At 43.2% G+C, this 16,373-nt stretch overlaps 1 protein-coding gene across 2 annotated transcripts in view; it reads right to left on the reverse strand.

The window, feature by feature from the left end:
* XYLB (xylulokinase) overlaps positions 1–16,373 on the reverse strand; it is a 200,881-nt gene that overhangs the window by 156,991 nt on the left and 27,517 nt on the right. The window contains exons 3-5 of one of the 2 annotated variants that reach the window (XM_030198171.1): positions 13,173–13,242; positions 10,829–10,909; positions 4,299–4,385 (exon numbers count right to left, since the gene is read on the reverse strand). In XM_030198171.1, the coding sequence (XP_030054031.1) occupies positions 4,299–4,385; positions 10,829–10,909; positions 13,173–13,242 (238 nt within the window). The remainder of the gene's footprint in view (positions 1–4,298; positions 4,386–10,828; positions 10,910–13,172; positions 13,243–16,373) is intronic. The other variant, XM_030198180.1, reaches the window with a different exon arrangement.

The following is a 16,373-nucleotide window of genomic DNA, read 5'->3' on the forward strand; positions in this document are numbered from 1 at the left end:
AGTAGCGCTTTAGAAATGGTTGTTGTTGTTGTTGTTGTAGGTATGAGTCCTTTTTGGTCTAACGACGTATGATGTTCATTCGCTATGTTATACAGACATACCATGATTCACATTCATTCCACTATGTGAGAAACCACTTTTTGTGCTGATCACCTATATCTGACACTTCTGAGTTCCATGTATTTTCTGTCAATATTTATTACTAATGTATAATTATTTTACTACTATATTAATGTGCATGTTTACTTTTTACCTCTTGTATTATTAGATTTAAATTATTTAATGTGGTTGTGCATGCTATTCGTCTCCCCAGAATGTTAGTTTGCATGTCATTTTTAATTTGTAATATGTTTATTGGTTTGATTGATTTTTGATTTTATATATGTCTGATTTTAACAGTGTACTTATGAACCCCTGACGCAGCCTTTTTGGCAAAACGTGGCCAATTCAGGTCCTAAATGAACTTTTTTCTTCACTTCAGTTGATCTGCTCTCTTCTGTTTTACTGGTTGATTTCTCAGCATCACTGCCTCTTCTGGTGTTTGATAGCGATGAAGACAGAGCCAGGAAGCAGCAGAGACCCGAAGGCTGGGGGCCTGAACACCCAAGGGCCTGGAGCAAGGCAGGAACGAGGTAGAGGACACAAAAGGAATAAGGCTGGGACACGGACTGGAGACAACACAGGAACAAGACTGAAAGAAGGAGCTGGAACAGGACTCGAAGCAAGGCAGGAACAAGGCTGGAAACGAAGCTGGAACAGGACTCGAAGCAAGGCAGGAATAAGGCACACGGGAAACCCTAGGAAACCTGGTGCCAAGGCACTAGAGGGAATCAAGGAATTTCCTAAGATACCCCCCCCCCCCAGACAGGAAGTGAATCATTCACCAGCATCCCAGAAGTCGCTGCTACTGCCCCTTTAAGGCCAGTTCTACGGTGCATATGCATGCCTAAGGAAGCCAGAACTGGACAGTGCTGGGAGGGCTGCCAGAGGAGAGCCAAGAGGCACCAGAGATGGCCATGCAGGCAGCCTGCCTCGGCGGACAGAACAATGAAGGCCCCAAAACACCACAGGGCCCAACCTCTGGGAGTAAGAGGTAACGTGGGTCAAGGAGCACAGCCATGGCTGTGACAGGTTATCAGTGAAAATTTCCTTTGGAATTATATTGGGATCATCAGTTCCAGGGCCGTGCCTAGGGTCTCTGGCGCCCCCCTGCAGACCATCAGTTGGCGCGCGTACGCGCCCCCGATTCCCCAGCGCTTTAAATTTACCTCTCTCTGCCTCTGACATCTGCGCAGCGTCAGTGAAAGCGCTGCCTGTCTGACGTCTCTCCACCAGCCTTCCCTTCGCTCGTTCGTTCCCTCTGTGTCCCGCCTTCTTCTGACCTCATTTCCTTGGGGGCGGGACACAGAGGGAACGAACGAGCGAAGGGAAGGCTGGTGGAGAGACGTCAGACAGGCAGTGCTTTCACTGACGCTGCGCAGACGTCGGAGGCGGAGCGAGGTAAATTTAAAGCGCCGGGGAATCGGGGATGGAGCGGAGGAGTAAGGTTTTTTTTTTTTAATACAACTATGGCGCGGCGTCCTTGAAGGCAGGCGCCCCCCTGCGGCGCTTACCGCGCTTACTGTGTTGGCACGGCCAGTGGTGTGCTGGAGCAGGCTCTCACAGGCTCTCGAGAGCCGTTTGTTAAGTTGTTAAGAATTTTGGGAGCCGGTTCTCCATGGCTACTTTAACAAATGGATCCCAAAATGTGGGCTTGGGCCCCTCCTGAATTCTCTTTTACTTTGCTGGCGAGAGAGAGCCCCCTGTTAACAATTTACCAGCACACCCCTGGGCACGGCCCTGATCAGTTCCATGAATTTTTAAATAAGAAATAGAAAAAAAATATCAGTTACATAAACAAGAACACGTAAATCAGCCTATATTTTTTTGGGAGGCAGCTAAGGCTGTACTTAGAGAGGAAATAATACTGTACACTAGACACAAAAAGATAATGAGGGACCAGGACATCTTGAGATTGGATCGGCAAATGAGGAAAGATTGGGCTCTATTCGGAGAACACCCCACAAGGCACAATAATTCTACTTTATTCGCGTCACAGCGTTAAATGAACTGGTTCACCAAAGAGTGATTAAAGGGCTCATTTTCAAAGCACTTAGACTTACAAAGTTTCACAGGTGAAAATACACCTCTATATCACTGACCTACTATAAACGCCAACTATATATTCATGGAAATAAAAGTGGTCAACTTTTATCTCATTTAGTTAAACCTTGGAAGGGAACATTTAAAATGTTACAGCTTATTAGGGAACAGAGGTGTGGAGCGCAATCAGACCTAAATATCAATGATATTTTTAGAATTTATTATAAGACCCTATACATACCTAGATAATCTAGATCTACCCACAATCTCTTCCACTCAGCATACACTACTAAAAGCCCCTATAAGCATTATCAACTTCAGTTAGCGATGCAACAAAGTGCACTAAGGGCACTTTAAAGTGGCACAAAACATCCAAATCGCTATTTTCAAAACCCATTTTTAAGATGTTTTTCCATGCAATTCATAATGCAGTGTGTCCAAATCACAAGGGAGCATGTTGGGAGAGGGATTTGAGTGTTCCCAAAACTTGGATATTTTTCTTCCATAATGGAACAAAGCAAAAACATCCAGGGCTAAAAGTTAGGAGTTTTGGTCTAGACTTGGTTCAATCATAACTAAGTCAAAAAAAGGTCCTCTAAATGACCAGATGACCACTGGAGGGATTAAGGCATGACCCCCGTTACGCCGGCTGGCTTTGACCGTCGCCTTTTCTACCTGTTTGGTCACTTTAAGGTCATCAGACACAATCACCCCCAAATCCCGCTCTTCTTTTGTACACAGAAGCCTATATTGTACCGTTCACTTGGATTCTTGTAAACCAAGTGCATGACCCTGCATTCCTTAGCATTAAATCTTAGTTGCCAAATATCAGTCCATTCTTCAAACTTCTCTAGATCTTTCCTCATGCCATCCACACCCTCCAGGGTGTCCACCCTATTACAAAGTTTGGTATCTTCCGCAAAGAGACAAACCTTACCAGACAGCCCTTCCGCAATATCACTCACAAGATGTTAAAAAAGAGCCGGCCCAAGGACCGATCCCTGCGGTACATCACTGATAACATCCCTTTCCTCAGAGCAAGCTCTGTTTACCATTACCCTCTGTCTCCTTCCATTTAACCAGTTTTTAACCCAGTCAGTCACTTTTCCCTGGATTCTATATAGCACGCCTAGAGATCCACACCGACATCGGCACTGATTCTATAACAATGAACGTAATTTAACAAGCTTAACAAGCTAATCAGCGCTGATAACAGCACTTAACAAGCAAAAGTGAGCACTAATTGGCACCGATTAGAATTTAGGCGCACAGCTAAGTGTATTCTGTAACAATGTGCGCCAAACTTCTAACATGCGCAGGCAAAAAGGGGCGTAGTTATGGGCAGGGAAATGGGCGTTTCGTGGGCATTCTGAAATTTATGTGCTTAGTTATAGAATATGGCCCAGTGCGCCTAAATCTAAGTGCTGGGATTTATGCTACGTTTTCGCTGGTGTAAATAGATACACATATATTTAGGCGCTAAAATATCTAGGTACCAATTATAGAATATGCTTAGTTGGCACTGATTTCAGCGCCAATTATTTAGGCATCATATGTAGAACCTCCCCCTTTAGATCCCATACCAAGGGCACTCAGTTTATTTATCAGCCACCTCTGTGAAATCATGTCAAAGGCTTTGCTAAAATCATTTGGGAGAAATGCCCTGATCTGCCTAATAAAACAAAGGATAACAAAGGATCTCCAAATAACCAAGAAGAAAGTTCTAGTGTTTCTGGAATTCTGCACCATCTTTGTTTTATTAAAAGTTTTAAACATATATTATTGTAATTTGCATTTGTATCAAAGGAACATATCGTATATTTTATTGTACTTTGCTTTAAGGTTTTATGATTAAAGCAATAAAATAAAATGTAATAAATACAAGAAAAACAAATAACAATAACGTGTGAACCACAAGATCTACATCAGAACCAAAGAGCTAATATTTAATTCATGCCGTTCTGGAAGGCATGGAACTGATTGTCTGCCAGGGAGCACGAGGTTGTCCTCGTGCTTTCTTCCCAGCTGAAGTTCTTTGACTTTCTGGTTAGGTAACTGTATGCATGTTCTCAAGAACTCTTGCACAAAGCACACCGAGATTAGGTACAGAAAGTGTCATTTGTATGGTCTATTAGCATAGATCATGCAGATATTACCTTCAAATGCTCATACAAAGGAAGATCGGCTGACAGATTCTTCAGTTTCGCATTGGCACCTTCCCGCCAATAAACACTGCCATGTTGCTGTAAAAATATGGATATGTTAAAAGTTTTATAAAACAAACATTTCCAGCATTTTACACTGCCAGACAGACCCCATGAATGTCCTGGCCCACTTGCTTAAAACACAAGGGAGAATTATCAAAATTTCCACTACAGTGTAAAGACTTTAAAGATTCATCATTGAAAATATCCCAAAATATAGGTAACTGTGGTGCAAAACTGGAATAAATCTTTGATAAATCTCCTCATAGAGTTTATACTGGATATTATTATATCAAGGCATTATCAAAAGCCTTGAAAACAACGTACGGCCACTTAAACTTCCGTAAATCACTAAAAACCAACCTGTTTAAAAAGGCATACCTTACCGATCCAACTTAAATGCCTAATCTCTGCAACACAACCAAACTAAAGCAAGTAATGGACATAACACAACTCTTCCGTTCTCTGATTCCCTAATGTGGCTGTGCCACATGAACTTGATCTTACCACAACATCACCCTGTATTTGTTCACACCGGAGCCTGCAAAGGCCTCTCCGGTACTATGTAAGCCACATTGAGCCTACAAATAGGTGGGAAAATGTGGGATACAAATGTAACAAATAAATAATCATTTGAATAACATATGCCAGATGCATTCAACACTACAGAGACACATGAAGGAAACTCCTAAAGACTAACCTGTTCGGAAAGGCATACCCTAACGATCCAACCTAAATGCCTTAACCCCGCAACACAACAATATATAAGCTCATACTGGACATAACCTAACTCTTCCTCCTTATGACCCCCAATGTGTCTACCACACTTGATCATTCGCTACCATAACCTCACTATGTATTTGTTCATACCAGTATTGGCGATCGCTTCTACTGTAATATGTAAGCCACATTGAGCCTGCAAATAGGTGGGAAAATGTGGGAAACAAATGCAACAAATAAATAAAATAAATAAATAAGTGAAGGGGAATTCTCTAATTGGGCGCCTGTATTTAGGCTTGTAAATAGACACTTAATGTGCGTAATTGGCAGCAGGGAGACTAAGTGCTATTCTGTAAGGGTACACCTAAGTGGCATACCCCCACATTCTACAGTACGCCTACAGATCCGTGCCAAAATCCAGGCATATTCTATCATACTGTGCGTATCTTAATTGGCTTAACAGCTAATCAGTGTTGATAACAGCACTTAACAAGCAATAATAAGCACTAATTGGTAATAATTAGAATTTACGTGCACAGCTCGCTAAGCATGTTCTGTAATAAACTGAACCTAAATTCTAATGTGTGCAGTTCAAAAGGGGCATGGCTTTGGGCAAGGAAATTGATAATTCAAGGGCGGTTCAAAATGTATGCATGTAGTTATAGAATATGGTCCAGTGCGCAGGGATTTACGCTACGTTTTCATTGGTGTAAATAGAGGCGTCTAGTTTTAGGCACTGGACTATCAATTAAGCGTATTCTATAAGCCATGCCTAAATCTAGGCACCGCTTGTAGAATACGCTTAGGCGGAAACATTTACCACAAGGATTTTTTAGGCATCTTATACAGAATCTGTCCCATGGCACTCAAAATTGTGGATGCAAATTTGGGTATGTGCCCAATTTAATTGAATAAAGAGCCAATTAGTGCCAATAATTGGGCAACTATCAGTGTTAATTGGCAACAATTAGAATTTATGTGTGCATCTTCCTAGTTGGTATTCTATAAAGATGTGTGTGTAAATTCTTAAATGCAGATCTGAAAAGGGGGCATGGCCATGGGAGGGGCATGAGCAGATCGGGATGTTCCTAGAATTTGTGTGCAGCATTATAGAATATGGCAGATCTGCATCTAACTTAGGCACAAGGATTTATACATTTCAGCTGGTGTAAATCCTTGCGCCCAAAACTGGGTGTGGATCCCTGCATTTTATAAAGTCCACTGCAGTGCCCCCAAGGATGCCCTATTGTTTTCCTGGGATGTCACTTTTCCACTGTTCTACCTGATGCCAAGCTTTCAATTTTTTTTTTCATAACATCTGAGCCTTGGGTCTATTGTTTATCATTAGATTTTGGCTTTGAATTCAGATCTATAGATAAAAGTGGTCTCACTACATATATCTAAATACCAGAATGCTATTTTTCCATACTTCATAGCAAGAGTGTACAATCCCTAATTATCTGTCCCAATGCAACTGAAGCTTTTACCTCCTCAGTGCATGTAAATGGTTTCATCCCTGTGTGGATTCCTTGATGCAGTGTGAGACTTTCTTTCAAACCAAAGCATTTACCACACTCAGGACATGTAAATGGTTTCACTCCTGTGTGTCTTCTCTGGTGCATTGTGAGGTTTACCTTCTGACCACAGCTTTTACGACACAGTATACATGCAAATGGTTTCTCTCCTGTGTGGACTCTTTGATGCATTTTCAGATTTACATTACAACCAGAGCCGGTGGTGGGAGGCGGGGCTGGTGGTTGGGAGGCGGGGATAGTGCTGGGCAGACTTATACGGTCTGTGCCAGAGCCGGTGGTTGGGAGGCGGGGCTGGTGGTTGGGAGGCGGGGATAGTGCTGGGCAGACTTATATGGTCTGTGCCCTGAAGAGCACAGGTACAAATCAAAGTAGGGTATACACAAAAAGTAGCACATATGAGTTGTCTTGTTGGGCAGACTGGATGGACCGTGCAGGTCTTTTTCTGCCGTCATCTACTATGTTACTATGTATGTAACCAAAGCTTTTCCTACACTTAGAACGTGTGAATGGTTTCACTCTATTGTGGATTTTCTTGTGTATTTTGTACATTTTGCATTTGGACGTTTTTTGTTTGAAAATGGACCAAAAAATAAAATGTCCAAATCACAAAACGTTTTTCCAAACAGCATTTTCAAAAGGAAAACATAGACTTTTTTTTGTAGAAAATGACCTTCTTTCCTGTTTTGATTTTGGACGTTTTACAAAAACGTCCAAAATCAGACTTAGACGTCATATCCAAAAATGCCCCTTGGGCACTTGACTTGCCCAAGGTCACAAGGAGCTGCAGTGGAAATCGAACCCATGTTGCCAGGATCAAAACCCACTGCACTAACCATTAAGCCACTCCTCCTCTATTTTGGATGTTTTGCATTTGTACGTTTTTTGTTTGAAAATGGACCAAAAAATAAAACGTCCAAATCACAAAACGTTTTTCCAAACAGTATTTTCAAAAGGGAAAGAGAGCCTTTTTTTTTGTTGAAAATTACCTACTTTCCTGTTCTGAATTTGGACATTTTTGTAAAACGTCCAAATTCAGACTTAGACGTCATATCGAAAATGCCCTTCTAAATAAAATGGTGCCCGACATGGCCGTGTTTCGCCCTGCATGGGCTGCATCAGGGGCAAATATTAAATTAGGGTGTTATAAAAGCGCTTCACAATTAGGCATTACAGTACCTCCATGCCGCTTTGACAGTGACTCCTCTGATGTATGGAAGTACTGTAATGCTTAATGATGAAGTGCTTTTATAACACCCTAAGGTAATGTTTTGCTCCTGATGCAGGGTGAAACACTGTCGTGTCGGGCACTATTTTATTTAGTCTACTAATAAAGTTCTTCTCTGCTCCTACAGTTTTTCCCTTTCAGAACTAGCCAACTAGCCGAGGGGGAATTAGAAGGGGGTCTTGATCTTCTGGAGGGATCAGAATCGGGAGTATAACATGCTTCAAGTGGGGGTTGGATAGAGGGATGGGGGATCAGGGGGGCAAACCTTATGTGTGTCCTGGCTGATGTATCCTGCATAAGTGTATTATGTGAGTCCCGGCTAAGTATTGGCCAGGACCTTCATAAGATCCAGCGGCCAGCACTAGTGCAATAAGCCCCAAATACTCAGTGCTGCAAATTGCAAAGTGAGCAGTTCAAAATAAACACACATAGCTTAAAAGGAGCGTGTTTATGGGCGTCTCGTAGGTGTTCCAAAATTTCTGCACAAAATTACAGAAAAGGGGTCAGTGCACCTAAATCTACGCACATGGATTTACACCAGGTTTTTAATGGCGTAAATAAATGCATGTAGATTTAGGTGCTATGCTATCGACTAAGCGTATTCTATATACCACGCCTAAATTTTATAGAATACGCTTAGTTCGGTGTGGATTTTTTAGGCACCATATACAGTGGGGGAAATAAGTATTTGATCCCTTGCTGATTTTGTAAGTTTGCCCACTGACAAAGACATGAGCAGCCCATAATTGAAGGGTAGGTTATTGGTAACAGTGAGAGATAGCACATCACAAATTAAATCCGGAAAATCATATTGTGGAAAGTATATGAATTTATTTGCATTCTGCAGAGGGAAATAAGTATTTGATCCCCCACCAACCAGTAAGAGATCTGGCCCCTACAGACCAGGTAGATGCTCCAAATCAACTCGTTACCTGCATGACAGACAGCTGTCGGCAATGGTCACCTGTATGAAAGACACCTGTCCACAGACTCAGTGAATCAGTCAGACTCTAACCTCTACAAAATGGCCAAGAGCAAGGAGCTGTCTAAGGATGTCAGGGACAAGATCATACACCTGCACAAGGCTGGAATGGGCTACAAAACCATCAGTAAGACGCTGGGCGAGAAGGAGACAACTGTTGGTGCCATAGTAAGAAAATGGAAGAAGTACAAAATGACTGTCAATCGACAAAGATCTGGGGCTCCACGCAAAATCTCACCTCGTGGGGTATCCTTGATCATGAGGAAGGTTAGAAATCAGCCTACAACTACAAGGGGGGAACTTGTCAATGATCTCAAGGCAGCTGGGACCGCTGTCACCACGAAAACCATTGGTAACACATTACGACATAACGGATTGCAATCCTGCAGTGCCCGCAAGGTCCCCCTGCTCCGGAAGGCACATGTGACGGCCCGTCTGAAGTTTGCCAGTGAACACCTGGATGATGCCGAGAGTGATTGGGAGAAGGTGCTGTGGTCAGATGAGACAAAAATTGAGCTCTTTGGCATGAACTCAACTCGCCGTGTTTGGAGGAAGAGAAATGCTGCCTATGACCCAAAGAACACCGTCCCCACTGTCAAGCATGGAGGTGGAAATGTTATGTTTTGGGGGTGTTTCTCTGCTAAGGGCACAGGACTACTTCACCGCATCAATGGGAGAATGGATGGGGCCATGTACCGTACAATTCTGAGTGACAACCTCCTTCCCTCCGCCAGGGCCTTAAAAATGGGTCGTGGCTGGGTCTTCCAGCACGACAATGACCCAAAACATACAGCCAAGGCAACAAAGGAGTGGCTCAGGAAGAAGCACATTAGGGTCATGGAGTGGCCTAGCCAGTCACCAGACCTTAATCCCATTGAAAACTTATGGAGGGAGCTGAAGCTGCGAGTTGCCAAGCGACAGCCCAGAACTCTTAATGATTTAGAGATGATCTGCAAAGAGGAGTGGACCAAAATTCCTCCTGACATGTGTGCAAACCTCATCATCAACTACAGAAGACGTCTGACCGCTGTGCTTGCCAACAAGGGTTTTGCCACCAAGTATTAGGTCTTGTTTGCCAGAGGGATTAAATACTTATTTCCCTCTGCAGAATGCAAATAAATTCATATACTTTCCACAATGTGATTTTCCGGATTTAATTTGTGATGTGCTATCTCTCACTGTTACCAATAACCTACCCTTCAATTATGGGCTGCTCATGTCTTTGTCAGTGGGCAAACTTACAAAATCAGCAAGGGATCAAATACTTATTTCCCCCACTGTATAGAATTTGGCCCTTAATGGGGTAGTTATCAAGAAGTGTTAGAGCACTAACCACTGTTATTTACCCCCTTAACATGTGTTAAAAGGCTATAAGACTGGTTTCAGTTCCCTAAAGCTGTTTTTTTAGGTGACCTGTAGATTACATAGTAATGAGATGCAAAGCATGCAGACAAATATAAAGCAGTTCGTTACTATGTAAATACTGTAACACAGCTGGTGGTGAACACCAGGTGCCCACTGCACTCCACATTATAGCAGGAAAAATAACAACAGCAAAAATCTGGGCTTGTTTTACTGTCCTAGGAACCACATTTTAAAGAGGCAGGCACCATTTCCAAACAGCTGTACTCAAAACAAACCCCTCCCCCAGCACAAGCCACTTCCAAGAGTGTCCCCAAGTCAAAGGGCTCCCTGAAATGTAGAACCCTCCCCCCACACACAGAAGTGCCCTCCCCAATAGAACACCCCCCCCCCCAAGTCTTGAACCCCCAAGCACCTCCCACCATTTCTTTAGCCCCCTCAATCAACTTTTTACACACCCAAACACATGTACATCCTCCCACACATACCTCCTAACCCCCCCCCCCATACACACACACACACACACACAGACATACCCTCCCAAACAATCTTCCTATACCCCATGCAACACCGTTTGTCAAAGAACTAATGGAAATAAATCAAACCTGTTCTCAAGTACTTGGGATAATGGCTCTAGCAATTGGGCTTGGAAGCTTACCTGTCCAGTCCCAGACAGCGCTTTAACCTGAGAAAAGCTGAATCCAGAAGACTTCATCTTTTCCAGCAAAACATCTAAAGCCTGGAAGAACACATGTTGTTAAGTACATATAAAATGACAAGCCACAGACCAAGGAATAGAAGGACCCAGCTACCACATTAGTAATTATTAAGAAAGAATTTCTAACAAAAAAAAACAAAAAAAAGATCTCATAAGATTCAAGTTTCTTGGAAAATTTCTTAATCACTGAGGGGCCGATGTTCAAAAGTCCTTAATAGCCGCGTGCATTTATAGCCGCAGCTGAACTTACCGAACAAGGAATAGCGACCAATGCTCAAAGGAAATCGCATGCAAATGAGATGCACGAAAAGTCTGCGTGCAGTTCGGTAGGGAAGACGCCCTGCACATGCACAGAACGGTCTTTTGGTAAGCATTGATGTTCTCAACATGCCCAGGCCAGAGGAACGAGAGGCGGGGGGGGGGGGGGGGGGGGATACAAACAAATGTGGTACATGTGCTCCAATACACAGGAAAAAAAAGCAGGAATAAAATAAAATACAAAACAAGACAAAATAAAAACGGAACTTGACTTGAAAAATAGCAACAACTGCTCTTTGGACCCTGCAGTAAAAGCGTGCGTCATAAGCGTCTACTGTGATTTTATACCGGCCTCTTTGCTGTTCACATCAGCTATGTTAGCTTTTGTGCCTCTGTACCAGGATTCTTTTGTCTGTGTGGAGGACAGTGTTTCCTTGCAGTTTGCAGTGTTACTCCATAGACGTTTTTGTTTGTTCGTTTTTCAACTTTTTTTTCTATTATTTTCTATTTTTTTATAAGTATCTAAATATGGTTTCACCCTTTGAAGGTGGGTTTTATTAAAACAATGCTTTGTCACGTTGTGTGCGGAACACACATGCAAACGAAAAATGGCAGATAGTATTAATAAATGCAGACTACTGAGAAGCTGCCCTTTGACATGCAACGCCACCTTGGAACTGCGGGAAATTTTTTAAACATTACAGATAGGCGCTCTCTTCTGTGCATTGCACAGAATGCTTGTTTTAATACTAATGAGCTCATTGTAATACATTTGCAACTGGTTTACGGCCACTGCTTTCACAAACGGTACAAGCAGCGCCGAAACCCTTTGAGCATTAGGTGCAAAACTGGCTAAAACTGGTAAAAACAGAATGTTACAAGCCCGGTAAGCTTTGAGCATCGGTCCCTGACTTGTAAATAGACAACACAAAATACCCTCTATAAAAAGAAAATAAGGCATATGTTTGACAGGCCTCAAACAGTGGGACTTAGTTCATAGCAAGCTCGTCTTAATTAAGAGCTCAGGTAGAAAAATGTCATTCTGACCAATATTCAAAACGAGTTAACCGGCTGGAAACAGCGGATGACTGGTTAATTCGGTTGGTCATGGTATCTGGTCATTTTCAGCGGCACTTAACCAGTTGTCCTCGCTGAAAATGATTGGTTAGCGCCAAACTTAAACCCAATTATGTCGTCGACCTTCCGGGGTCGTTCTGAGCAGGGGCGTAGCTACGTGGGGCCACAGGAGCATGGGCCCCCATAGATTTGGCCCTGCCCCCCCCCCCCCCGCCACCAACCCCCTAGCCCCCCTCCCGCCGCCCCCACCGTCAGGTACCTTTGCTGGCGGGAGTCTGTGAGTCTGACGTCCTGCATGTACAACGTACAACGTGCAGGACGTCAGACTCAGAAACAGAAGCCTGCCCTTGCAGATCAGCAACACGGCCGCGCCGGAGAAGAGGACTTCGGCTGGCAGGGGTTAGGGACCCCCGCCAGCAAAGGTACTCGGTGGCGGGGGAGGGTTGGCAGCGGTGGGAAGAGGAGGTCGAAAGGGTTGATGCTGGGGGGGGTCAAAGGTGGTGGTGGCGGCGGGGAGGTCAAAAATGGTGGGGGGGTTAAAATAGCAGAGGGGGGTCAGTGGCACCGGGGGGGGGGCTAAAATGTGCCCCCTTACCTGGGGCTCTGGACCCCCCTCCCACTGAAGTCTAGCTACGTCCCTGGTTCTGAGAGTGGAGTCCTAATATTCAGACCTAACCGGACAGGTTTAGTGAATAAATAGGACCACAGAAATAACTATCTTATCTTTATGTCCTAACCCATGATCGGTTACGTCTGAATATTGACTTAACCGGGCATGCGCTAGACGGCTTTTAAAAAAATGGAAATTCAATGCTGAAGCCCACACAGGGCCTGGCACTGAATTTCTGGTTTAGTGCCGCTGGCAGACAAAGAAACGCTGTCCACCACTTACTGAATATCAGCTGGATTCAATTGTACCAATTACAATAAAACAGCAAGCTGTTCTAACCTTGACCCACATTAACACAGGAGACGTTATCACCAGTTTATCACTGTGGGCATGAACTCCACCTTGTGTCCTGCAGAACAAAACGTAATAAATTATTCTTGCTGAGACAACAGCTTTCTTTTCTGATTTACTTCGCAGGTCATCTCTCAGAACGTAATGCTTTCAAGTAAGATCACAATGGTGCACACTTCCAAGACAGAACCGTGACTTCTTATATTACTAAGCTTTACGAAATACAAAAAGTCAATCTGCTACTGAAAATCTCATGCATGATAAAAGTACACGTTTGTGCTAGTTCATGGCTGGAGATACAGTAGACATAAGCAATGTTCCTAGGTTCCCCTTCAAATTATGAATATTGCTATGACCCACGATGCCTTCCAATACCCATTTTGAATTAACCGGACACCAACTAAGGGGTAATTTTACTGAAGTGCAGTAAGGTTTTGCACTTAACAGGAAAATTAATGTGCGATAAGTGCAAAGGCCATGTGGTAACTACTGAGGGTGTGCCCAGCATGTCCTCTGCAGTTACCTTACAGAAAAGTTCTTTATCATGCATTACAATTATTCACAATTAGTGAAGATGCACTTACTTAAGTGCATCTTGTGTACACTTAAGTAAGTGCATCTTCTGTGCACTTAAGTGGGCTTGTATGGCACTTAGTGCGTTTGTGTGGCACTTAGTGCGCTTGTGTGGCACTTAGTGTGCTTTTGTGCACAGTGTGCAATAAGTATAGTACTTTAACTGTAATGTCCAGCCCATTCTTCACCCATAACCTGCCCAGTTCCGGCCCCATAACACATTTAGGACTAGATTCAATATATCACGCCGAGATTTCCACGTGGAAATCGAAGCGTATTCTATAAAGTACGCTTTAATTTAGGCGTACTTTATAGAATATACCGAGCACTGGTCCACGCGATTAAATTTAGTTGTGGTCAATTACGCCAAGTAAAACCTGATCCTGATGCCTAAATTAGGAATGGACTGGGTGTATTCTATAACACTGTGCATAAATTTTAGAAATGCTCTAGACCTGCCCATTCAATGCTCATAACCATGCCCACCTTTCAACTATGCCACTTAGAATTTATGTGAACTACGTTACGCTTAGCAAGTAGTGCGTGTAAATTCTAATTAATGCCAATTAATGCTGATACTTGCTTATTAACATCCAATTATCAGCACTGATTAGCTTGTTAACTAATTAAGTTTATTGCACAAATCAGCTATGTGCTGATTTGTGCACAGAACTTTAGTCGAGGTTTATAGAATCTGGGGGTTGGGATAATTCTCAAAAGGACGCCTAACGTTAGGCACCAGGCTAAAACGAGCTAAGCACAAACAACTGGATTCTATAAAGGTTGTACAAATTTGCATGCAAAAAATGTGGATGCTATCCCGAGATGCACGCAACTTAATTGGTTAACGATGCAACTAACAGCAAAAATTGGACGTTAATTACTACTACTACTACTACTATAAATCACTTCTATAGCGCTACCAGTCGTATGCAGCGCTTTACAATTGAACATGACGAAGACAGACCCTGCTCAAAAGAGCTTACAATCTAAATCAGGACAAACAGACAGGACCAAAAAAGAGAAGGGAAGGACAGACAGACAAGGACACATAAGGATAAGATAAAAGTTACAAGTCAGGAGTCGAAAGCAGCATCAAACAGGTAGGCCTTTAGCCTGGATTTGAAGGCAGCCAGGGATGGAGCTAGACATAATGGCTCAGGAAGCCTATTCCAGGCATAAGGAGAGATTTGCCTAGTGATCGGAGGTCTAGGGAAGGAGTGTAGGGAGAGATGAGGGTGGAGAGGTAGTGAGGGGCTGCAGAGTGAATGCACTTATAGGTCAACAAGAGGAGCTTGAATTGTATACGGAAACGGATAGGGATAATCAATTATAGACAATAATTGGCACCAATTAGGACTTGCGCACACATCTAGCTGCACTACTCTATAACACTGGGTGCCCAAGTCCTATAGAACGCAACCCAAAAGGGAGCATGGTCATGGGAGGGGCCTGGGCGGGTCATGTGCTTTCTGAAAATGAGTGCACAGAGTTATAGAGTACCAGTGATGCACGTCCTAATTAGGTGCCAGGAATTACACCTGGTTTCAGCAGGCATAAATCCTGGCACCCAAATTTGAGTGCAAGAATTGGCGCTATGCACTATTCCAGTGGTTCCCAAACCAGCCAGTCAGGTTTTGGGGATATCCACAATGAATATTCATGAGATATTTGCAAGCACTGCTTCACTGCTTATGCAGTAAGGGGGTCATTTACAAAGGCGTGGTAGCGTTTTTAGCGCTCACTAATGATTAGCACATGCTAAATTCTAGAGAAGCCCATAGGAATATATGGGTGTCTCTAGCGTTTAGCACATGCTTATTTTTACCACATCTTTGTAAAAGGACCCCTTAATGCAGAGAACTCTATAAACTAGACACACCATTTACATGTAAATATGTAGAACACTAGAATATACACATGTATGTACACACTTGCGCATGTACATGGCAACATGCTGCTGAAGTGCCATTCTGCAAACAAGTTACGTAGAATGTTTGTACGTTTGGGAAGTTTGCCAGGTGCCCTTGGCCTGGATTGGCCGCTGTCGTAGACAGGATGCTGGGCTCAATGGACCCTTGGTCTTTTCCAGTGTGGCATTACTTATGTACCTATTTGCAAGGAGTGCATAGACAGAGGTGAAGTATAGGCAGGACCCAAACTACATGTGTAACTTACAGAATAGGGTGTCCCTGCAACTCTTAGGCCCCAACAATTCCTCCAGCTCTATAGTTAGTGTAAGTGATCGTGCCTAATGCTAGGCATGCTAATACCCTAGTCTATAAAGGAAAGTAAATGCCTACATTGCTTTATAAAATAAACTCCTACTGAGTGCCATCTGGGTGACTATTTATAGAAGTCCTGTTACTGCATTGCCCCTTTAATGCAAGACTAAGGGCTGGATTCAGTAAATGGCATTCAAAATTATTTGCCAAAAAAAATTAGCACTGAACGGTATTCTATAAAGGGAGTTCTAGGATGGGCGCCTTTTATAGAATAGCACAAAGCGCCAAGATCCTTGCTCAACTTTGGGCACGAGGATTTACAGCAACTGAAACCTGGTGTAAATCCCGCACTATTCTATAACACTGCGCATATCTTAAGGGAACACACCTG

The sequence above is a fragment of the Microcaecilia unicolor genome, chromosome 1 (assembly GCF_901765095.1).
Source record: "Microcaecilia unicolor chromosome 1, aMicUni1.1, whole genome shotgun sequence".
Taxonomy (NCBI): domain Eukaryota; kingdom Metazoa; phylum Chordata; class Amphibia; order Gymnophiona; family Siphonopidae; genus Microcaecilia; species Microcaecilia unicolor.